This window comes from Antechinus flavipes, chromosome 2, assembly GCF_016432865.1.
Source record: "Antechinus flavipes isolate AdamAnt ecotype Samford, QLD, Australia chromosome 2, AdamAnt_v2, whole genome shotgun sequence".
Taxonomy (NCBI): domain Eukaryota; kingdom Metazoa; phylum Chordata; class Mammalia; order Dasyuromorphia; family Dasyuridae; genus Antechinus; species Antechinus flavipes.
Window position 1 is genome coordinate 604,203,499 of NC_067399.1, and position 26,352 is coordinate 604,229,850.

The 26,352-nt window shown below is 34.5% G+C and overlaps 1 protein-coding gene across 3 annotated transcripts in view; it reads right to left on the reverse strand.

Moving 5' to 3' along the window:
• Positions 1–26,352, reverse strand: part of IKZF5 (IKAROS family zinc finger 5) — a 39,527-nt gene that overhangs the window by 4,912 nt on the left and 8,263 nt on the right. Inside the window, exons 3-5 of one of the 3 annotated variants that reach the window (XM_051981601.1) lie at positions 22,367–22,516; positions 1,920–2,083; positions 903–1,085 (exon numbers count right to left, since the gene is read on the reverse strand). In XM_051981601.1, the coding sequence (XP_051837561.1) occupies positions 903–1,085; positions 1,920–2,052 (316 nt within the window). In that variant the 5' untranslated portion in view covers positions 2,053–2,083; positions 22,367–22,516. Of the gene's footprint in view, positions 1–902; positions 1,086–1,919; positions 2,084–20,927; positions 21,046–22,366; positions 22,517–26,352 lie in introns of those variants that run through there. The other 2 variants (XM_051981602.1, XM_051981600.1) reach the window with 2 other exon arrangements.

A 26,352-nucleotide genomic window follows, 5' to 3' on the forward strand; every position in this document is an offset into this window, starting at 1 on the left:
TAAAATAATCTATACCATAATGAATTAGATGTATGTGTATATATATGTGTGTGTGTGTGTATGGTATTTCAAAAGTCAGTGCAGTTGGGGCAGCTAGATGGTACAATGGATAGAGCATGGAACCTGAAGTCAGAAGGACTTCAAAATTCAAATGCAACCTCAGACACTTAAAAGTTATTAGCTATGTGACCTTGGGCAAGTAACTTAAACCCAACTGCCTTGCCCCACCTCCCAAACAAAAATGCAGTTTTAAACTGTAAAAGCTTAAACTAGGCTTGCACATCTTAAAATTATATTAAAATCTTAATTATAAATGGTATTCTTATCCTGTGTTTATAATTAGACAATTCTATTTCAAAATTAACATAACTGGCAAGATTCACTTTAACCACTGTTTCATTTCCAAATAATACATCATATATAGAAAATGTCGTAACATCTTTTATTGTCAAATTCTATGAGGTTGTAATTTAGAAATCTCTAATTATTAAAGAATATGTGTTTCCTAAAACTAGGACTACTTCCCATCACTACCACCTGCCATATCCTTTTGCCAAGAAAAACATTATTACCAAATTCAAAATACAAACCTCCATATATGATTAGCATGGCATAAAGCAGCCCTAGGCAAATGCTAAGGAGCCAGAAGGGAGCTGGGCACTGAGAACTAGTTTGCATTGCAGGAGCAGTATTTACCCTCTGGGATAGGAAGGTCTATAGAAAAATATGCTTTCTACCAAAGGGAATTCTCTGGGACTGATAGTTTTTCATTTGTATCTCAACTTTATATGGCATTTCTGATAGAAAGGGGAATTTATTCATGAATACAAAACTTGTATTATACTTAATTTTTAACTTATTGCAAGCATTAACACATACGCACCAAGAAATTACCTCATTACCTGTGTGAATTCTAATATGTTCAATGAGCCGTGCTGTTCCTTTGCTGGCATAGTTGCAGTATCGACATTTTAGTTTTCCATCAAATGTTCTTTCAAATCCGTCTACCAGCATTCCTGAGTTTTCATCCAAGGACACTTCAACAGATGGATGATCAAGTCCATTTTGATCACCATCTGCCCCAGCTATAAACAAAATATGATAATATAAATCAAGTCTTTGCAATTTTAAATTTTGTTCTGAGGTAAGTACAAAATCCTTTATAAACGATAATTTAGTTAAGCCTGCTGAGATTCATTCAGTTAACTTACTAGTCTAGTATCCTCAACATTCTTATTTCACAGAAGGGAAAACATGTATATGGGTTTAAATTCTAAAAATTTACTTGAAAGTTACTGACATGATTGAATATAGTTGTCTGTGAATTTAAACATGTAACCAATCCCCCCAAATACACGTGGTTGTCACATTATGACTCATAGAATAGATTTTTGCTATGTTAATCTGAAAGAATGGACTTTTCACTTTTCCATCCACCCCCATTCTAAGTAGTATTTGTCTATCAGGATATTCAAATTCTTTGTTACGCTCCTAAGATAAAATATAAAGGTTTGGTGTCAATTAATACCAAGAATCATAGAACTCTTGGCCTGAAAGAATCACTGACAAGCATCTAATCTGACCCTTTTATTTTGCAAATGAAGAAACAGAGAGGCCCAGAGAATCCAAATAGTTGGCTCAAGGTAGTCAAACAGTTTACCAATGTCATAGACAACTCAGGTCTACCTATTTCTGGGAAAGCTGCTCACTATACTATTTCCCTATAATTTAGTAAATTAAATCTTTAGAACTCCATCTATTTCTCCCCACAAAACCCATTCTCTATTTCTATTTAATGGCAATGAAAAAAAATTCCACATTTTTCAAAAACACAAACAATTCATATGTTTTTTCTTCATAGTAAATATAATGCAGCTTGCACAAGTGAAATATGTAATAACATTTAAAAATTAATCTACCTCCCTGAAGAGCCTCTGCTTCTTTGTCCCCACTAACTGATCCTGAGATCATGTTCACGTGGTGGGTCTGCTGTGTGAGATATTCCTGAAAATCCTTTACAAAGTCCAGAGGCTCTGGTTTCTTTTCACCCATATTCACCTTCTGAGTTTATGATTTCCTATACCTGGAAAAAATAAAATAAAATTACAACTTTCTACTATTCAGGCTAATCCAACACATATTTATTGGCTATCTATGATGTAAACAGTGTTGCAACTAAATGTTAAAACAATAGTGGAATAGAGGTTGGTTGGCTTCACAAGATGGGTCTCTCAGTGACTACACCCAGAACATGGTTTTGAGCATTGTATACTCAAAAAGTCACTTTCACGAGCTCAGAAAGAATAAGCTAAGCTCTAGGAAGCCAATTTATATTAATCAAATTAAAACAGTATGCTGCGTTAAGGAGATATCCCTAGAAAGCATCTATCTACATAAGATAGATTCCCCTTTGGATGGGTATGCTCATTCATGAGTTCAAATAGTAATACTATTAAGGTTTGCTTGGTGAGAATTCAGTCAACGGATCATAGAAGGAGGATTAGATTTACAGCATGGATTCTTAATCAGGATCCATAAACTTGTTTTTAAAAAAAATATTCTGATAAGCATATTTTGATATATTTTTTTCTTCAGAATAATTACATATAATTTTATTCTATGCATTTAAAAATGTCATTCTGAGAAGACATCCCCAGGCTTCATTAGATTGTCAAAGGGATCTAAGAAAGGTTAAGAATGTCTTATTTGAAGATAAGAAAACAAAGAGACCCTCCCAATTTTACAGATGGAGCAAGTGCAGCCCAAGTTAAGTGGCTTGTTCAAAGTCACACAAGTCATAAGTAGCAGAATTAGAATAAAAACCCAAGTTCTCTGATGCTAGATCCAAATTGTTTTCTAATGCACCATGTAAAGAAAATTAGATGTTCTTAAAAGAGATCACCATGAAGCCAGTATTATGGGTAATAGTTTTTATCCATCAAGTCAGTAAAATTAGCAAAAGATGTGAAAATTAATTATTGGGAAGACTATGTGAAAACAGGCATGTTAATGCATTGCCAGTGGAACTGCAAATTGGTTCAAATGTAAAAACAATTTTGAATTATACACCAGTTTGAATTAGGTACCAAGTTCATAATTTTTAATCTAGTGATTCCATTATTGGGACTATACTCCTAAAGAGATTATTTACAGCAAAATAAAAATAATCTGTCATAATAATCTTATAATAACAAAACACTAAATGCAAAAATGTACCCATTGATAGAGGAATAATTAAATATATGTATACATAAACCACACACATATATAATGGCATATTACTATGACATGAGGAATAACAATTATGAAGAACTCTAAGAAATACAGGAAAACATATGAAATGATGAACAGATAAGAAAGCTAGGCCAGGGGCAGCTAGGTGGCACAGTGGATAGAGCATCAGCCCTGAAGTCAGGAGGACCTGAGTTCAAATCTGGTCTCAGACACTTAACACTTTCTAGTTGTGTGACCCTGGGCAAGTCACTCAACTCCAACTGCCTCAGCAAAAAAAAAAAAAAGAAAAAAAGAAAAAAGGGAAAGGTAGGCCAAACCCCCAACATACTTATATAAGTATGATAATATAAATAGATATGACATTGATAAACAACAGAACTTTGGTCAAATACAATAGTCAAATACATATTTTTATGCCATCAAAGTTAACATATCATTTCTTGCAAAAAAATAAACTGGTGGTGAGTGGGAAAAGTACTTTGTAGAGGAGTTTGAGAATGTTTCATGAGGAAGTGTCTGTTATGTCAAGAAATATATCAGTAAGTTTGGTGGTTTTTTTTTTTTTTTTAAATAAACCAAGAGTGTCCTCAGCCCTTAGATGTTCTCAATAAACATGCACAAATTCTTCTCTTTTGTCTCTCCTTTTTCTAGACTCTATGCAGATTTCTAATCTCCTGTTAAGTCATTATTAGGATTGATTTAAATTGAGTAAAACTTTAGTTTCTGAAAAACTTGATTATTTTATGGTATAGGATGTCTCTTTTTGAGACTACCCTTAGAAAACACCTGCATCTTCTTCAATGAACTGTGAAGACTATTCTTAGCCAAATAACTAAATTAAACAAATTCAATTTTACAAATATTTGTTAAATACCTGCTATATGTAAATAACTGTGCTAGGTGCAAGGGATACAAAGACAAGACCAAAATTCATCTTGCTCTGGCAAAGTTCCCTACTTCTGAAGTATTTTTAAAGTTTTTCACGTTTTTAAACTTCTCATTCTCTCACATTAGACCCCTGATCACCACAATCCTAATTCAGGCTTTGACTGTCCCTTGCTAGAATTTATAATAAAATCATGATTGTTATTATATAATTAATATTCTTCAAATGTGTCTCCTATCTTATCTAACAACTACACAGTTGCCATGTCACTCACTAGCTCAAAACCTTTTGTACTATGATTTGTACTAGGGTAAAACACAAATCTAAAGTCCCTTCATAATCTAGCTCCAAATTTTCCAACTTGCTTCATATTATTCTATCTCATAAATTATATTCCAACTAAACTAGCCCACTTGCTAGTCCATGAACCTGACTGTTTCTAATCACAAAAGCTTCATGTCTCCTCTCTCCAATCCAACCCCTACCTCTGCAGAGTGAACACCTGCAGTCTATTCCTTCCTGCCTGCTTTATCTTCCCTCGGGGCCCAGAATGGGGTAGGCACTGGATGGATATGAAGGATGAAAATTGTAATGTGCTGACTAGCTCTCTGGAGGATCTCAGGACCAGCCATGATTTTAGTGGAAGGGAGTGCAAGAGGCAGGAGAGCTACCAGGAGGATAGTCAAAGATGGAATGTCTCATTTCCAGCCCTCTCAGCCCTTAAATACCTCAGTGTGATTACATCATTACAGCACAGTAAGTATATGTGAACTAGAAAACCATTATCTCATCAATTACTCTGAGTAAACACCCTGTTGTAAGTATCCTTGTTTCAAGTATACGTCTCCAAAGTTCCAGCTCTCTATAGAAGATTACAGCCCTCACCTTGAAAAACTCATAATCTTTTTTTTGGGGGGATGATGGTGGTGGGATGGGAGAACAAAACATATATAGATGGAGTAAAATAATTAAATAAGAGAATATATTATTAACTTGTAAGAAGCATCTTAATATAGTGGATAGAAAACTAGGCCTCCAGGCCAAGAAAACCTAAGGTCAAGTCTTGCCTATGACATATGCTGGGTGTCTTTAAGTGCCCCAAGTTGTAAAGTTATACAGAGGTGTCAGCCAGCTTTGGTATGAAAAGTTCCTTCAAGAAATGAAATCAAAACAATGCAAAACTCATTTAAATCTAAATGAATAAAAACCTTACCACTCGACTACTTATGATTATTCACTTATTCTTGCCTGGTGGAAACTCAATTCAACATCTGGACAAACATTAGAGCTGACTATGGGCAAAACAAGCACCCAGGAAATTGAAGAATTTAATCAAACTGTTCTCTGAAATGAATTTTTTGGCAAGTAATAAATAATTTTTCACAGCATCATGATTCATTCACTTTATCAACTATCTCTAATTTTTCTAATGAAATATCTAAACAGCAAAATCACTCTTCTGAAAATTAATATTTTAACATAAATTCTTTTGTTTTTTCAAAGATCTTTTAGACAGAGGTAGAATGACCCACAAATCTTTTCATGATACGTAACTAAGTAAGGTATAGGGAAGCTTTTTTTCTACTTCTAATTTATGAGAGGTATTTGGTAATGGTCTATAAATCCATAACTCATATTTTAAATGAGTTGTTGGTGTTCATAATAATAACAATTATAGGGGCAGCTAGGTGGCAAAGTGGATAGCGCACTATTCCTGAAGTCAGGAAGACCTGACTCAGACACAACACTTCCTAGCTGTATGACTCTGGGCAAGTCACTTAACCACAACAGTCTCAGAAAATAAAAAAAGTAATAATAATAATTATAGTTTTCCACCTAGGTCTTAGTGCTGGGAATTGGGGTAGGGGGAAGTGACCGCAACTAGGGGGAAGAAAAGGGAGGCTTTTCTCAGACAGAATTTGCATATGACCTTCTATATTCACCCTTTCCTGACCTCCTTTCATACCTCCTAGTGTTCTCCTCCCCTCCCTTGTAATTGATTTTGTATTTATTATGTCCATACTTACATATGTGCACATTATTAGGAACTGCCTCACTCTTTTGTATCCCCAATGCCTAGCTCTGTGCCTGGCACATAGTAGGTAATTAATAAGTTCTTGCTAACTAATTGATAATATGGTATTGCTCCTGTCATGACTTAGAATCTTCGATAAATTTCAAGTGGTTCCCTTTCTGAGCCCCAAAGTCATATATGATATAAGAACAAATATCATATTGATTGATGAATCACTTTTTCCCTGCATGTTCTTTTCAAGTTACTAATCTGTAAAGGGGCATTACTCTGGAAAAGTATATTTGAAACAAGGATATATACAACAAGGTGTTTACTCAGTTTAATTTATAAGATAATGATTCTCTAGTTCACATATATCTAGTATGATATAGTAATATAATCATTCTAGTATGATATAATGATATAATCACTCTAGTTGGCATGTACTCATTATGCTATAATGATGGAATTGTAACAGGGTATTTAAGGGCTAAGAGAACTGGGGATAGAGTGAGTCAGAGTGAACAGACTGTGAAGGAGACAATGAAGACTTTAGACTCTATTCTTGATCATCCTCATGGTGACTATCTTGCTGAGACATCCTGCTGAGACCAAAGCTTATCCAGAGGACTTCCAAAAGCTAGCCTGAGCATTAAATTTTGGAGCCCAACAAGGTGCACTGAAAGAAGCACACTATATTTTGAGGCTCTGGATGTAAGGACCTACAACTCAGCAGTTCAATGGAGAAGTCCCTATGTCCAGGAAATAAAGCGAGTAAACTAGTCACTTTTGTTTTTCAGCTGAAATGGGGCAAATACTAAGAAAAGCATCTTCCCCACCCCAAGGGAAGTGTGTAGCATGCATACTTAGGTTAATAAAGAAGCAAGGTTTGTTAATAACTTGGGGGCAGACCATTGGAATCTTAGAAATATTACAGGAAGAAAAATTAGAGCCAGATAAATGGAAACTAGTAGGAGAGCAACTATTTGAATATTATGAAGATAATGGTCCTGATTCAATTCCTGAGGAAACATTCTATATATACAACATAATGCAATTAGCTTTAAGGAATCCCACAAGTTTTAAAATAAGAAAAAAGGAGAAAAAGCAGGAGGGGGATGATACTGACAAAGCAGCTGAAAAGCATGAATTATTGGACAGGAAAAAGTTAAGTACCGTGCTGATGAAATTAAGGAGTGTGGTGCTTCTTAGCAGGAACCCTTAGGGCATTCCCCATCTCATGACCCTCCCCCTTCAATTTCATCTTCATGGGTAGAGAGAGGAGGAGTGGGAGGGGCAGTGACACCATTAGCATCACCCATGCAGCAGTTCTATCCATTCCTTATGACACAATTACAAAAGGCATTAATTAAAGCTAAAGATGAAGGACAGGATAATCTGATTTAAGAATAAGAACATACCCTATGATTGAAGATTTAATTCTTCAGGTCAAGAAAGAAGAAAATATACTCCTTTTAATCTAGAAATTATCAAAGATCTAAAAAAGGCTTGCACTCTTTATGGGACTACATCATCTTATATTAAGATGTTATTAGAGAACTTGGCTTATGAAATTTTAATCCCTACTGACTGGAAATCTATAGCAAAGACAAAACTTGTGGCTTTCAGAGTATAGTGAACTCTGTAGAATACAAGCCCAATGAAATAGGCAACATGGAGTTAATATACCATTCACCTTTGATCAACTAGCAGGTTTAGGTCTTTATGCAGACACATAAATGCAGATTAATTACCTTTTGACGGCATATGAGCAAATTGCTTCAGCTGCTATCAAAGCATAGGGCACCCTCCCAGGAAGACAAGATAGAAGGGAAGCCTTCATGAAAATAGCACAAGGTCCAAATGAACCCTTTGCTGATTTTGTGGGACGTCTCTAGACAGCTGTTATATGAACTATTGGTGAAAATGCAGCAACAGAAATGATAACTTGCTAAGGAAATTGCTAATGAGGTCTGTAGAAGAATTATACTAGGACTATACAAGGATGTACCTTTAGATGAGATCCTAAGACACTGTGCCACAGTGGGCACACATACCTTTTATACCCAGGCTATGATGCAGACTTCTCAAGATCTGAACATGGGAAGACAGGGTCCCTTTTGGCAAGGAACTTCCAGAAAAACTCATCAATGCTTTCAATGTGGTAAAGTAGGGCATCTGAAAGCTCAATGTTGGCATAGAAGATAGGGTGAGAGAACAAGAACAGAGACTTCCATTGAGCACCAGAATGTAGACTGATTCAGGGAAATGGGATGAGGGGCCTAGCTCCAGGGCCCCAGGCAAAATACACTTGAGGCATGATGGCAGTCAATGTTACATCCAGAAAGTTTCTAGAAGTTCAGTACTCTGACATGATCAATCAGCCGAGAAGCAACCTGATAGGAGAAAGGGATTACAATTGGGGAGAATAGAGTTGTATGCAACTGGGACTATTGAGATATACCATGGAGAGGTGAAATCTGTTCCTCTATAGCCTATGGATCCCTTGCCTCCAGGCTCAGTAGGCTTGACCATTTCACCTCCTGAGAGGGCTTACCAAATAGTGTCCATCCATATACTGATTTGGGAAACTGGAGAATGTGTAGCTAATATCCCAGTCACTAACACAGGTAGACGATGTGTGACTTATCACCCAGGAGAAGTAGTAGCATCAAGTTTACTGATACGTACTCTTAATAGGCAATTTGGTGATATTTGCCCAGATTTTGACTCCCAACAACAGAATCCAGGAATATTCTGGACTGTAGCTGTTACAGTTGACCATACTATGTTATCTATCTATATAAATGGCATACCATTAGAAGGATTGGTAAAGACAGGTGCAGGCCATACAGTCATTAGAGGTACCAACTGGCCCAGTCACTGGCCAAAGATTAAGGCAGACACCTACATGTCTGGATAGGAGGATCAATAACAGCTGAAGTTAGTGCTATCCCTTTGAGGTGGATATCTGAATGTGAAATAGGAGTTTTTACTCCTTTTGTAGTAGAACAAATCCCCATCAATCTGTGGGGAAGAGACATTTTACAATTAGAGTTAAAAATGAGTACTTCAGTTTTTTAGGCAGGGCTGCTGTTGAAGGCCTGCCAACACTCTCACCTGTTCCCATTCAATGGAAAACTGATATGCCAGTGTGGGTAGAACAGTGGCCCTTAACAAGTGACAAAATTCAGGCCTAAGTAGATATAGTGCAAGAGCAACTTGACCAAGGACACTTATAATCTTCTCTAAGTCCTTGGAATTCCCCAGTATTTGTTATAAAAAAGAAACCTGGAAAATGGAGGATGTTGACTGAAAAATAAATGAACAGATGGAAACTATGGGAACTCTTCACAGCCTAGACTTCCATCTCCTACTTAATTGCCCAAAGAATAGCCTCCTTAGATTATAGACATTAAGGATTGTTTCTATTCTATCCCTCTGGATAAGGAGGATATGAAAAAATTTGCTTTTTCAGTTCCCAGCATTAACTTAGCTATGCCTTATAAAAGATATGAATGGACAGTTTTGCCACAGGGAATGAAAAATAGCTCTACTATGTGTCAAATGTATGTTGCTGCTGCTCTTACTCCCATAAGAAAAGCATTTCCAAAAGTAATTTTATTTCATTATATGGATGATACATTGGGATGTGCACCTGAGGAGCAAATGTTAGAAGTATATTGACAAAAGACCATAAAAAAACTAAAGAACTACAAATTGCATATAGCTCCAGAAAAAATTCAAAGACATGCTTTTTTTCGATATTTAGGATATGAAGTATACACTAAGGTATTACAGTATAAAAACTTTCTTTAAGAATAGTGAAGCTGAATACCTGAAATGACTTTCAGAAATTGACAGGAGATATCCAATGGATGCATCCAGTGTTAGGCTTAATTACCTATCAATTGCAACAATTATATGACGTTTTAAGGGGAGATAGTGCTTTAAACTCACCAAGCCAGCTTACAAAAGAAGCTCAAGAGGTTTTGAGGCAGGTTGAACTGGCTTTATTCAATGTGGTTGAAAGAAGTTACTCAAAAACCCTTGGAAATATTAGTTTTTGCTACAAAAGAGGCACCCACAGCAGTCCTTCATCAAAGAGATAGTGTGATAAAGTGAGTGAATCTCCCAGCACAACCAGAACAAAGCCTTACTCCTTACTCAGTGCTTGTGGCTAGAATTTTATTAAAGGCCATTAAGCGAGCAGTATAATTATCTGGGATAAGACTTGACAAGATATGCACCTTTTATAATAATGCACAAATTAATGTGTGCTGTGAAACCATCCCAGAGTGACAAATTTTATTGGTCACAGCTCCAAATTTTACACACGGGTCTCCATTAAAGATAATCCTGTTATTATATAATTGGCAATGGATTTTTGAAAAAAGATTTCTAAAGTTTCTCTTAAAGAACCAACTATCTTTACAGATGCATCCAAACATAACATTTGTGCTATAATCTCTCATGACTTAACTATCCATTCAGCAGAATGAATTGTATGCAATCATGCTGATTCTAACTTATTATCCAGGAGATGTAAATATAATATCTGATTCAGCTTATTTAGTAGGTGTGGTATAAAGAATTGCCACAACCCAAATAAAATTTGTAGTGTCTAAAATATATCAGCTCTTTAAAGAACTTCAGGAGCAAGTGAGTAAGCATCCAGGTAAGATTTATATCTTGCATGTCCACTCTCATATTGGACTTCCAAGTCCTAATTTTTGTGGAAATTCAAAGGCAGATTGCCTTCTAACTATGTTAGCCAATACTCCTTTATTGCAGGCAGCCCAAGAATCTCATTCTAAATATCATCAGGCTGCTTGAGCTTTACATTTGCAATTTGGGAAACAAAAGAGGAAGCTAGGAACATAGTAAAAGCCTATATGGCCTGCCTTCCTTCCCATGCTTCTATGCTCCCTCCAGGGAAAAACTCTCGTAATTTGAGACCCAGTGAAATTTGGCAAATGGATGTGATCCATTGTAAATCTTTTGGTTGTCTATCTTTTATCCATGTTGTAGTAGATACCTTTTCAGGATTTACTTTTTCAATACTAGTGGTAAAAGAGACGGCCTGAGTGATCACTGAATTTCTTATATAAGATTTTGCAATCATGGGTGTGCCACAAGCAATAAAAACAGATAATAAACCTGCATATACTTCTAAACATTTTGCACACTTTTGTGCACAGTATCAGATTTGACACACCACTGGCATATCTTTTAATCCTCAAGGACAAGCAATAGTAGAGAAGAGGAACAGAGACACCAAGATGCTCCTCCAAAAACAAAAGAAAGGGGGAGCCACGGGTAACCCTAGAGAACTTCTAAATTTAGTTCTCTATACCATTAATTTTAAAATTTTTGATAAAGATGCACTGGCTCCAGCAGACAGGTTTTATAACCCACCAGAAGGGCAGTGTCCAGTGTGAGCAGCTCCATTACCTTTAGATAATTGCCAGGTGATGTGGAGAGACCCAGAAAGTGGTGAATGGAAGGCACCAGATAGGTTAACTGCTTGGGGGAGAGGGTTTGCTTTTATCTCTAGAGATGGAGAAGGAATCAGATGGGTGCTAACGAGCCATATTTGTCTTGTCCATCGGAAAGAGGTGGAGCAGACCCTTAAAAAGAAGGAGAAGACCCAAGAAACTCAGATGGTTCCATCTCTGACTACACATGCCACTGAAAAAGCATGGCTGTTAACCCTATAACAATTGACTCATGAACATCAAAAATTGTCAGTGAGATTACTACAGAACTTCAAAATCTGTAGGAATCATTGGATTCCCTGAGATATGATGAGACTGTTGCAGGACTTCAAAACTTGCAGGAATCATTGGATTCCTTGACACATGAAGAAATGGATAATATATTGGTTTTGGACTATCTATTGGCTGCTGAAGTTAGTGTATGTGTGATTGCTATTTATGTACCCTTCTTCTAGGACTTATGAACATATATAATTCCTCATGTTGATTCATGTTACATCACTAGTAGCCTGTGTTATATTACTATGTGCTTGTGTTATATCTCCCATGCTGATAGATTTATGTATACCTGTTTCAAGTAAGACCCTTCAGTCCAAGGAAACCTGCTAACAATATCTGGTTTGATGTTCTCACTTCCCTGAGAATTAGGGAGGATATGATCACCTCCTTTTTAGTATTTTCACCTCTCTTCCTGAGAAGTCAAGGAGGGCTGTCATGGTGACTCTCTTGCTGAGACCAAGGCCTGTCTGGAGGACCTCCAGAAAGTTAGCCAGGACATTACACTAATCTCTTACATTTAGTATAAACTTTTTATGCATTTTCCCTTTGCTTTTCAAAAGATTGGAAATCTATTAGGAAACCTTGCTGTCACAGCTCTTGACTGTGATGCATTAGCAAACAGTAAAGCAATTCTTGTTCTTTTCAAGTTACAAATTTTTAAAATACAAACTTTTTTTATGCATCTTCCCTTTGCTTTCCAAAAGAATGTAAATCTTTAGGTTTGGAAAGCTTGCTGTCACAGCTTTTTCTCCTGTGACGTATTACTATACAGCACAAGGAGAGGAGCACAAAAGTTTCCTGCTGTGACTCAACAGTATTCTGTATCCAAGAGCCAACAAAATGAGTTACAAAGGGCCATTTTATTTCCTTTTGTTACTACCGAGAGTCCCATGCCTTCACAGGTCACCACTGTTGCAATTTGCCATTCTGTAGACATATGCATTGAAAGTAAATGTGTCCCATGATTCCAAGTAGTGGTTGGGCCCCGGATCTAAGGATCCCCTACACTTCCTTCAGAGGGTTCCTAAGGTATCAGAGGCTCCCCTGCCAGAGGGCTAAATAATTTTACTGCCTCCCTTTAGATCGCTTCCTTACCACCACCTGAGGGAAAGTTACTTTCCACCATTTTTGCTGCTAAAAAACAGCTGTTCTTTTCTGTCTCCTAACATTTCCTGTCTACATTTTAGTTTTTCTCAGAAGGGTGGACCTTTATTTCCATAAAGAAAACTGAGCAATTAAATCATATTTCAGGGCAATCTTCAAGTCTTCAAAAGTTCTTCTCAGTTGTATCTTAGGATCACAGATTTAGAAGAAAAGCCCTTAAAAGTCCCCTAATCCAAAACCTCATTTTCAAAAGAAAAAACTGAGGCCCAGGAAGGTTGGGTAATTTGCCCAATGTCCCATGGGCAATAGTCAGGGTTACATCTGAACCTCTGATTTCAAAACCACTCATCTATTATACTACATTAAACTTTATTTCTTATAGATGAAAAATTTTATCATGGACTTCCCCAGACTTAGTCCAAATAAACCAAGAGTCTTAGTGTTTTAGCTGTTTTTTCTTCCCCACTTCCAGCCGATACACAAACTTCTATATATTGAATCTCATATTATTTTCATCATATCACCTTATATATAAATAATAGATGAAAAGTCTATTAAAATAATTCCATGTAACAAGAAGCATCAAGTTTAATACTACTTTAAAAATCTATGTTGGGGCAGCTAGGTGGCACAGTGCATAGGGCATCAGCCCTGAAGTCAGAAGGATCTGAGTTCAAATCTGTCCTCAGACCCTTAACACTTCCTAGCTGTGTGATCCTGGGCAAGTCACTTAACCCCCCAATTGCCTCAGCCAAGAAAAAAAAAAAAAAAAGAAAGAAAGAAAGAAATAAAAAATATATATGTATATGTCATGTGCTTAACTTTTATCTCTCTGATCAGAAGCTGTTTGAGTAGAGACTACATTTCATACTTGTATATTCCACCTCCTTTCTCTCACTGCTTAGCTGGGCATAACATTCAAAAATGCTTACTTATTACCATTTCTTTTTATACTATCAGATTAGTCTAAAAATTTTATCAGTCCAATATGAGTTTCTATAAAAGAATTAACATTCTCAGAAAATTCTCAAAAAGACCAAAATCTTATACTTAGCTAATACTTTACCTCTTGGTACTTTTTTTTTTCCTGAGGCAATATATGTACCATCAAAATAAATGTGCCATCAAAAAAGAAGTCAAGTTGATTATAACTCATGGTGCTTGTACTATAAAGAATCATAAAATTGAGGCATGTCCTAAATAGCAAATTAGGTACACTCCCTCCCTACCTCAGTCCCTTGGAGTAAATTTAAGGGACAACATGAAAAAGCTCATGGGCAGCTTAGGAAACATTTTTGTTCTGCTTCATTGGAAGTTATACTGACTTCAAGGAGACCACAGATCCCGTGGAGTATTAGGAAAACTTTTGGTCCACAGATCAAAATAGAATGAAAGTTAATTGTGTCAATTACTCTTAATATGGGAATGGATAGCTCACCATAATACAGTAATTCACTGACAAAGTGTTATTGGTGAATAAAGTATTCTCACCACACAAAATTTTAATAAAGGAAACATCCATTTATATTATAACCATTTTTTAAATGAAACCTTTCTAAAATGTGTTATATACTTCTTAAATGGACCATAATGAACATAACTTTGACAACTTGGTATCATCATTATGACCAATTTAATGTGCTGCTACAAGGCACTATATTAGCCTTGGGGAGCAATTTAGTTTTGAAAACTTTTTTCCTTATAATAAATGACCCCAGATGGTTCTGCATTTGCAACTGTATTGCCTTCAAATATTAATTATTTCTAATCTGCTGCTTTTATGCATATTTTCTAAATGAGGATCTGGAAAAAGCTTCCTGTATCTTTTAGGAAAGTACAGACAAATGGGCCAAATACTTTCTTCACTACTACTAAAAGGATGCTCACCACTCTTACCATTGTGGTACCTTTAAAATCCAAGCCAAATACTACCTTTTCCATGAAGTCTTCTTGTTCTCTCCAATGAGATTTCCCACCATGAATGATACAATCACTTTGTTTTCACACCTATTTTGCATCTCTCATAAAATTATCATGCATGATTTTGTTAATATCCCATCATCCAAACAAAATAGCAAGTTCTATTAGAATGGAAATCATTCCTAATTAAATTATCTCCTCTAATGTCCAGCATAGTATTTTGCTATAGATACTTAATAAAATTTTTTAATCAAATAGCTGGAAAGATAGGTTAAATCCCAAATTATCAAGAACTTCAAACACCACAGTTAGGAATTTAAACTTTACTGGGGACCTTCTGAAGCTTTGAGGGGCTTTTCAGGAGCATTCAGAGGAATGCTCTCTGAAGGATTAATGCATAAATATATTAAGAAGTATCCATATACAGAAGGAGTGATATATGGAAGATTAACTGGAGTAGTTTAGAATGAAGAGGGACAACTGCAAAGTTATTGAAATAATCCAGGATAAAGAAGACAAGGGCTTGAATTAAGGTGGTGGCAGTGAAAGCAGAAAGGAGACAGAAAAGACATTTTGAGGTCTCTGGGTTCAACATATCTTTGTCCCTTTTTCCTAACTGTTTACCTCCTTCTAAGGAGACCTGAATGCTATTTTTCTCCATTTTCTTTCTATATTTCCCACCAGTCATAACTGAACATACGTAATACAACCTTATTTAATTCAATAAAACATTTATTAGTTATCCACTATGTGCAATAAACCATGGATATAAAACCAAAAAATGAAATAATTTCTGTCTTCAAAAAGTTTACATTTCTATTGGATGGATACAATACATACATAGACAAATAAATACAGAGTATATACAAAATGAAATAATTTCAAGAGTGAGAACAACTAGAAAGAGGATTTTATGGAGGAGTTTGCATCGAAGGGAATAAAAGTAAATCAATAAACATTTATTAAACATCTACTAAGTGACAAGTATTGTTTTAGGCACAGAGAATACAAAGATAAAAGGAAAATAACTCCTGCTCTCAAGAAGCTTACATTCTATAGAAGGAAACAACATCTGTGTATATACATATATATATGTACACACACATATATATACATACTTCTACATATGTAAGTATATACAAAATATGTACTAGAGAATGGATGACTTTGAGGATGGTATCAGCAGCCAGAAGACCAAGAAAAGCTTCATGTGGAAGATGGAACTTGTGCCTTAAAAAGAAACTTAAAATTCTTAAGAAATATAAGGAGGGAAATGGGGAAATGGCATATATTAAGAGCAATAAGATGATCACTGGTTGGGTGGTAGCATGCATGAAAGGGAATACTATATGTCAGAAGGCTAGAAAAGTAGGTAGTAATGAGCTTTAAATGCAGAGTTATCTGTATCTGAGTCCAAAGATAAAAGAGAGCCATTGAAATTTACTGAGTTAGGGGAATAAACTAAACTAAAACTAAAATTTTAGTAAAATTATTCTGGGCATTGTGTGGAGATTGGATTGGGATTAGGATAAAGCTGAAGCAAAGAAATTAATTAGGAAGCTATTATAATAGTATAAGGAAGATAAAATCCCAGTCTAAGTTAAAGAGAAGGGAAGGATGAGAGATGTTTTTGCAAAGATAGAAACAATAAAATTTGACACCTGAGTGATTGTAAGAATGAGGAATCACAGTGGCAAAACTAAGTGATTAAAAGAAACAGCAAAGTTTATAAGATGAGTAATTCTGTGAAAAAAGATGATGAGTCTGAAATGGGAAAAAAAATAGATCTTTAAATAGAGTCTTGAGCATGATCTACATGAGGATGAAAATTACGCCCATGGAAAATGACAGGGTACCCAACATACACCCATATTTTGGGATTAGGGATATAATAGAAGTGATGATGTAGCAAAGGAAACTGAGAAGGAAAAAAAAAAAAAGAGAAAAACCAAAGAGGGGAAAAATTACAGGAAGAGTAGGATAATCGGCATTATTAACAGCTGAAGAAAGGTCAAGATGCATGAAGATTTAAAAATGCTATCAGATTTGACAGCTTATATAGATCTATATAATGTCCCTTTTGAATCACTAAACTAAACATTCCCAGTCCTTTCAGTTGATCAACTGAAATCATAAAACATTATTTCAAGTCTCATCATTTCTGATTATCTGGTTGTTAATACCTTTCATAACTTGCTCCCACATACCTTTCCCAACTTACTGTACATTGCTCCACTCACTCTACAGTCCACTTAAGATTGCCTATTTTATATTTCTTACACAGCCTGGAATGCTCTTCCTTCCCTTTCTTTCCACTTCCTAGCATCTCTAATTTCTTTGAAGCACAGCTCAAGTGCTTATGTGAGACCATCTTCAACTCCTGAACTTCAGAAGAGGATCACCTCCCCACCAAAATCATTACTTATTTATTTTGGATAAACCTCTATGTGCACATATTATCTTCTATACAGAATGTAAACTCCTTGAAAGCAGGGAAGGTTTCATTTATGTCTTTATATACTTGGCACCAATCACAGAATCTGGCATATAGTATAAGCTTAATTCTCAAAATAAAAGTCTCCGAACTAAGCACATTACTATACATGTAGTCTAGTTAGGTTATATTAGGATTACTGTTCTATTGAGCCTTGTTTTGGATACTAAGCTTCTTTATTAATGCTTAAGAGCAGGTCAGCCAATTTTTTGCTTACGCTATCCTACTACTGATACATATTAGTGAATTAAAGTCCACTAAAACTCCTGCATCCTTTCTGTATAAATTGCTGTCTAATCATGTTTTCCTCATCCTATACCTGTGGAATTGATTTTATGACTATAAGACTTCATATTTATTCCTATTTATTAGATTTGGCCCATAATTCCAGTCCTGTAGATATCTTTTGGGATTCAAATTTTGTTATCCAAAGTTATTAGTGATCCTTCCTAGCTTCATATTACCTACAATTTGATAAACATATCATCATCCAAATCACTGATAAAAATGAAACAAAACAGGTCCAAAGACAGCCATGGGACCTTCTACTAGGGACCATTCTCTAGGATGACATCAATCCATTAATCACCACTCTCTTTGGGCTTGTTCTCTCAAACAGTTCCAAATCCACCTGACCATACTACCATCCAGTCCACATTTCTCCATCTTGTCCACAAGGAGAGCATGAAAGACCTTGCCAAAATGCCTTGCTGAAATCCAGGTCTATGGTATTCCCCTGATCTACCAGTCTAGTAACCCTGTCAAAAAAGGAAATAAGATTAGTCTAGTATAATTTGTTGTAAATAAACTTATGTTGTTTTGTAGAGACCACATAAACTAGGTTACAGTATAAATTTTAGTCAAAATTCATTCCACACCACCCAAAAAGTGTACAAAATGAATTTGAGTACAGTATTTAAAATTAGATTTTTAAAAAATAAGTCATTTGGAAATTCCAACTAGAAAGAAAATGACTCACATAATTTGAAATATAGAAAAAATATAACATTATTGAAGGGTCCTCTTTCTTAAAGATGAGTCACGCCTACTTTGCATACAAGAGTTATTAAAACAACTTCAAGATATGGTGGGAATGTGTACCAAATCTGAAAATAATAATAATAAACTAGAAATTCTTCATTCCAAATAATCCAAGTGCTCAAAGATAATATTACAATGAAAATTTGGTTTTTTTAGAACTCAATGTAGGTTAACATTTAAGAACAGAAAGAAATATACAGCTTCATCTTCATTACTATCCTGCCCATTTTAAGAGTCAGTTTAGCTAATCAAACGTGTGAATAAAAAAAGTCATTTTCATTTTTTCACTTTAAAAATGCAATTATGAATAATTAAAATGGAAAGTACCTGATAGTCTAGATGCTATAGCTAGTAAATTAATCCCTATTGATATATAGAGTCTTAAACTAAAGATTTTTACACCTGAGGAAAAAGTTGTTTGGGAGTTGTGCAGGTTTTTGTGGTAGTTCAAAAGAGTAATCAGATTGTAATAGTCATACAAAGAAAGGGGCAGCCTGTTGCCCAGGAAATAAAGCCTCTGACTGCACAAGGAGTGTAGGGAAAAGGCAGGCACCAGAAGAAGGATGACATGGTAATGAAACCCAAAGGTTGATGGCCTAGAGGCAGTTATGCCACATAGCAACATGTGCCAACAACCACTATAGAGAGCAAACACCCTCCTCTCATTGTATCTTAGGACAAAGACTCATTTATTTCATTCTGATCAGCCTCTGGAGAAGGACAATCATAACTATTTATGGCAAAATTCAAAAATAGTGATAAGAACAACTCAATTGTAATATTCAACAGTTTTAAAACATACTATCTTTAACTCACTATGTTGGCCATTAGACAAGATACAAACAAATATAACTGATATGTGATCTTTATCCTTAAGGAGATTACACACTATAACAAAGGTGATTAGACATGTATTCTATATCTTTCTTACTTCCAACTATGGATAAGGTTAGAGTACAACAGGATAAGACGAGAAATGTAGTATACTATTTTCCATAGTCTGGTTCTTATACTACAAGTAGATATGGCTAAGTAATGATATGGATAAATAAAACTTTAACTTTCAATGGGAATTAATTTTTAAAAAAATTCCACTCTTAAGAATGCCAAAAAGAGAGAAAAAACTGATTATATGAACTTCTGAAAGTTCAGAAAGCATAAAATAGCCCATGACATGACTATGCTTATGGGACCAATCTAATCTACGTGAATGAGAAAATCAAAGGGAGCCAATATTCTAATACCTCAGAAATCAACAAATAGAAATAACCAAAGAACAAAAAAAACCCTCACACATTAAAATTAAAACCAGCTAAAATTTTTAAAAAGCAGAGTTCTAACAAAATTAAGGAGAAATAATTCAGATGAAGAATCAGAAAAAAAAAACCATAGACACATCCTTGACATACACAAATTAGTTAAAAATCTGGACTGGTATGAAAAAAACCTAAGACTGAATAAGAATTCTTGAAAAGAGTAAAAAAAAACAAACTAACAACAGTCACAGATGTAAAGCAAGTTAGAATCCTATGAAGATCAAATAAAGTAATACTTAGTACCTATAAAATATTATATAAATATTAAATATTATTATCAATATTTAGTCCATTTACATTTTGTGTTATGATTATTTTGGCTTGTCTTTAAATTATTCTTTGGGTAGGAAATAAGTACTTTCTTATTTTTTTAAATAATGCCATTTATCCACTCTAGGCAGAGTCACTCTATGTTCTTTTGATAGCCATGTAAGTTTCTTTAACTTGGAATTTACTTTTGTCAATCATCAATACTTTGCTCTGGAATATATAATCTCCCTTGACAGAACACAAAGTCAGGGACTTAAGAAATGCCTTCTGACTGACTAGCACCAAACAGAGTACTAGACATGTGATAGGTACTTAATGAATGCTTTTACTGAACACTTTACCAAAAAAAAAAAAAAAAAAACCTAAGGTGAAGTTAAATGACTTGCCCTGGATCCAGTAAGCATTTAGTGTAGGATTTGAACTTAGGTCTGCTGGTATTCTAAACATCCAATACAAAGAGAAATATAATTAAAAAGCAGAATTCAACAATCTGTTGCTTAGAGAAAATACTATTAATCCAGAAAGACCTAAAAAAGATTTAAAATAAAAAGGATGGTTTAAATTATATGCTACTGCCAAATCAAAAAAAGGTTATTAAATTCAAATCATTAAAGATTTAAAAGGACATTTATGCTAAAAGGCTCAAAACAAAATGATAATATATTAATCTTAAATACACATAGAATTAATCCTTCTACTAGAAAATAGGGTAAAATGAAACTTTACAGTTTTTCAAGAAAGAGAAAAAATGTCAACCCCAGGAGGAAATTTTAACATCTCTATAAAGATGATTGTTATGGGCCAGAACTTGAAACAAGGTGCTAACTCACTGGAATTGATAGAAACAATGCTTACATACTTAAGTTCATACCTTTAAGAGTTCACACATTAGTGTTCGAGACTCACAAGTTAGGATTCAGTCAGGAGATTCACAAGTCAGGAATCCACAATCCCACTCTCTTGGAGGAAGAGTCAACCTTTGAGTTCACACCTTTAAGAGATCATATATAAGAAGCTCTTGGAACCTCAGCCAGGAGTCAGTTGGGGAGATTGAGAAGCCAGGAGTTGTAGTTGAGCTAGAGGCAGAAGCTGTAAGAGCTAAAGGACAAGCTGCAAGAGCTCTTGGAACTAAGGAGGGAGATAGGCCTCTAAGAAAACTAACTGGGCTATTTGGAAGAGACAAGGACTGAACTTTTAATAGCTGGCTGCATTTGAGGTGATTATTACTCTGAACCGAAACTAAGGCTGCCTCCAGAAGCCCCCCAAGAAATCTGCTCCCAGAGAATGATCATATTTTAGGAAAGAAGAACATTACAAATGATCATTATGGAAGCAGATCCAAGCTCCATATTACATACAGTTTATCCAGGTCTTCTCATATCACTTTGGCTTTATACTGTAATAATACTGGGAATATTCCCAGTGCCTAATGTCAAGAAAGACAAGAGTAAATTGTCTTTATGGTAACTACTACCTAGGCAGCTAAGCAAGCAACCTTTATTCGTGATTCACTGACCAGAGAGCCAAAGTTGGTCACAAATGTCCACCAAAAAGGCATATCACTAAGCTCTAATAATAAGTCCTAACCTGTAGAGAGCAAAATGCCTCATAAAATTTCCACATCTCAGTGCTAACTAGGTAAGAAGTTCTATTAAAAAGTAGATATGATCACTTAGGAATATCAAGACAAAAATTTTCAAGTTTCAATCAAGAGGATTTCAATTTTTTGGTATCTTTCCAATAAAGCTAGTGTAAGCAAACCAAACCAAACATGAAAGAGCTCTATTGTATAAAGCTTTGAAACTAATATAAAGGATAAATCCAAAAGAAGGTAAGAAATCACAAAACTAAACAAAATAGTAAACACACCAGATCTAACAGATATACACAGAGAGCTTAGTGGGAAATTTTTTAAATTGCCTTTCCTCCCCACCTCCCAACATTCACTGAACCAATATAAAATCTATCCATATACTAAGTTACAAAAAAAAGGGCAAATACAGAAAAAATTGGTCTCTAACTTTAAAGTTTACAATATTTACAATTTACAATAAACCAGTAGCAAATAATAATGCAATGAATAACAAATATAGTTCATGAGGAAATAATGAAAAACATATTAAGTAAATGTATAGGTCAAAGATAAAACTATAAAAATGACAAGGTAATAATAAGATTATAATTCTTTTTACAAACATGTATAAAAATCCAAAGATGGGGAAGAGTGGGTTTATTTAAGTGATAACAAAAAGCAAAAGATATCAATAAAAATCTATTTTACAAACTGATGAACTAGAGTTCATTAAATACCTGTATTATTAATAAGCAGCTGGGTGATGCAGTGGATAGAGAACATGAAGTCAGGAAGACCTGATTTACTGAGTTCAAATCCGGCCTCAGACACTTAGAAGCAGCACAACCCTGGTCAAATTTAACCTCTGTTTGCCTCAGTTTCCTCACCTGTAAAAATGGGGATAATAATAGCACCTACCTCTCAGGGCTGTTATAAGGATCAAATGAAATAACTAAAAAGCAATTAGTACAGTGCCTGGTATATAGTGAGTGCTATAATATATTAGCTACTAGCCATTATAGGAAAATTAGCCAAATCATACTAAAAAAAAAACCTTTAAAGACAAAAGCACCAAGCCAATAAAGCAAACAACAACAACAAAAAAGAAATAACCAATTAGAGATCTAGAGGAAAAAGAAAGTAATAATGACGAAGAAATCCAAAAGCTATTTTTAAGATGACTAATAAAAATACTAAAGTCTAATTTTTTAAAAGAGCAAAACCAAAATACAAAAATTAGAAAGGAGATATCTTTGAAGGCAAAAGAAATCAAAGAAATAACTAGATTCTTATACATAATTTTAAGTTACAAAAGTTAAGATGCAATCAAAAAGCATTTAATTATCTATTGTGTTTCTCTTATGTTAAGAGTTCATCAGTCAAAAAACATTAAGTGCCCACTCTGTACCAGGCACTGTGCTATAAAGACAGACGTGAAACAATACCAACCATGAGAAGCTTGCATTGCATCAGGGGAGATAATGTATTTATATATAAATTATATATTATTTAAAAAATGCAAGGAAATTTTGAGGGATGAGAGAGTACTAGCAGCTGGGGAAAAAGAGGAATGAAAAAAGCCTTCATGTACAAAGTGGTAGATGAGTTTATTCCTTGAAGGAAACAAGGAATTCTAAAAGACAAAAGTATGTGCTCTAAACAAGAGGAAACAGTCAATGCAAAAAAAGAATCTCATAGTAAAAAGGCCACTTTTGGGGGGACTGGAGGGTAGACAGAAGAAAGTGATATGTAAAAGAGGTAGTTTGGAATCAGATTGTGAAAAGTTTTAAATATACATACTGTAATATATGCATGCTTAAATGCATGTGTGTGTGTGTCAGAGAGAGAGAGAGGGAGAGAAAAAGAGAGAGAGAAAGAGAAAGAGGAGAGAGAAATAATTCAACTCCAATCTTTCTCTTGACTTCCAATCTTACATTTCTAACTACATCTTAGAAGTCTTAAATTCAACATGCCTAAAAGGAAATTGATTTATCTTTCTTCCTAAATTCTCCTTTCTTCCAGTCTTTCCTATTTATTTATTTATTTATTTATATATATCTAGCCTGCAATTTAGACGTCATCCTAGATTCCTTTCCTTCTCATCCCCTAAAAACAATCTGTTTCTAAATTTTGTTGATTCTCAACATCTGATTTATAAACTCCCTTCTTTACTTTGATATTTTGTTGTTTTTCAGTCATATCTGATTCCTCATGACCCCATGTGGGGTTTTCTTGGCAAAGATATTGGAATTATTTGCCATTTCCTTTTCCAGGTCCTTTTACAAATAAAGAAACTGAGATAAAGAGGGTTCTGTGATTTGCCACACTGAGCAAGTAAGAATCCAGATTTCAATTTTGACACTGTCACAAACAAAACGTAGGGCCTTCGTCCCAATCTGATTTATCATAATAGTCTTTAGGTTGTCCTCCCTGACAAGGGTTTGTCTACTCCAGTCCACCCTCAATTGCCAAATTAATGTTATCTCCCATCTCAATCAACTGCTATGACTCCCAATTAACTCCAGGATCAAATATAAAACCATCTATTTGGCTTTTAAAGTACTCTAAAAACCTGAACATTCTTTCCAATTCTGTACATCTTCATTGGCTTTCTTCTGCCTCCCACACCCCAAGCCTGGAATGTTCTCTATAGCTCCATGATTATTTTAACCATTACTATTTAATATTATGACTTTGATCTAAGCAACAGAAATAAGTTAAGAAAAATAAAATGAGAGATTAAGCACCAGCACTTAAGAAGTTAAAACACTTCTTTTTTGTAGGGAGATTGATTACATAATCAAGAAGCCCAAACTAATTAATGGAAGTAACAAATTACTTTAGTAAAGTAGCAGTATATAGATGCTAAAAAAACACTCTCAAAAAATATCTGCATTCCTATACACAACTAACAAAAATAGCAGAAAATTGATAGAATGGCATAATGAATCAAATATTTGGGTTATTAATCTGTGAAGAGAGGAATCATAGTACAATGGATAGATGGCCAAGCTTTAGAATAAAGATGTTCTAGGTTAAGGTTTTGCTTCTGGAATATTTAAGTGGTATGACCACAGACAAGTTACTTACTTTCTCAATGCTATTAACTAACTCTCAAAGACTAACATTAATAGTAAAAGGAATTTCCACACCAATGGAATTATAGGTTCTAATTAAATAAATATGTTAACAAGATATATGAGACTTTCAAAATAATATTAATCAAAATCAAGGAAAAACTAAAAATAGGGATAGTCTTTATTCATAATTACCTCAAGCAGACATGGTAAGATTTTTGTTAATATTTTTTCTACTAGCTTACCAATTTAATGCAATGTTATTCAAAATATAATAAGTTAATTCATTGTATTAAGTAAAGTTATAAGAAAATCCCATGGAAAAAGAGACAAGCAATGTTATTTATTAAGCTCTATGAAAAAGAAAACTATCAAAGCACAGCTAGCAGTCCCAAGTCACAGTATCAAGCAGTAATTTCTTTTCTTTTCTTTTCTTTTTTTTTTTTTTTTTAAAGAAAAAACTTATCTGGCATGTTAGGGGGAAAAAAAAAACAACAGAGATACAAATGAGAAATGAAAGTCAGAAAATAAACCCAATGTAAAAAAAATGTTAGTGCAAGTTAAATCTACACTTAAAAAAACATTAGGGAATTATATCACTAGTCAATAAAAAACTGTTGTGAAGATGAGAGAGCTATATGGCCTCAACACATATTCACTAATATAAATTAACTAGATATTTTAAATACTAAATACTTTTTAAATTGTTTAAAAAATTGTTCCAAAAAAGAATAATGTAGTTGTTTTAACTGTGGAGAATAGGAACATTTTCATCAGAAAATAAATGGAGATTAAAAAAAAAAAAATCAATGAATTTGAAAAAAAACAAAAAAGGATTTTACACAACAAAAATAATATGTGTCCAACATTCAGAACATATATGGAATGGATACATATCTAAAATTAATAATACAAACTCTCCAGTGGATCAATAGTGCAAGAATTATTTTATGGAAAGAATACAAACCATTCATGACTAAATGAAAAGATACTGAGGTTCCATAATAATTTGGGAAATGCATAACAAAGAAGGCAGAATAGAGAAAAATACCCTCAATGTGATAAAATCCAATGCTGATGGTGCTACTGTTTAAAAGTTGTTCTAATATAAGAATGATCAAATTGAAGATTGATGTAAACATTTGAAGAGCAATATAGAAATAAACAATAACCAAACTAATATACCTTTTAACCTAGCAATTCCATTTAATAGGATTTTATCCTTTAAAAAAATAAAACTCATCAATCAAGAATTTAGAAATACTCTATTTGTAATTTTAAAAAACCTATGGTTTAGGAACAATTTATAAATATAAAAAATGGAAAATGCCTCCTGAATTATGGTACAATGGTCTTTTGCATTCATCTGCTTAGAAACTTAAGTTCAGTATCTGAAGCATTTCTATGAGAAGAAATGCTTCAGTAGTTGACATCTGCTCAGCACTTGCTTCATTTTTGTCTTGGCTGAGGAGTAAGCACATAAGGTTGGCCAGGAGTATTGCCCAGCAGCTGCTATTGCCCTCTACTATGGGTAGCTCTTTCCCAGTAAGGGCAGCACTAGGGGAGCAGGACTGTCTGGCTGGGATCTATGCAATACTAAGGTTGTACAATTTGGCAGGCAGATTATGGGGCAGTTACTGCAGGAC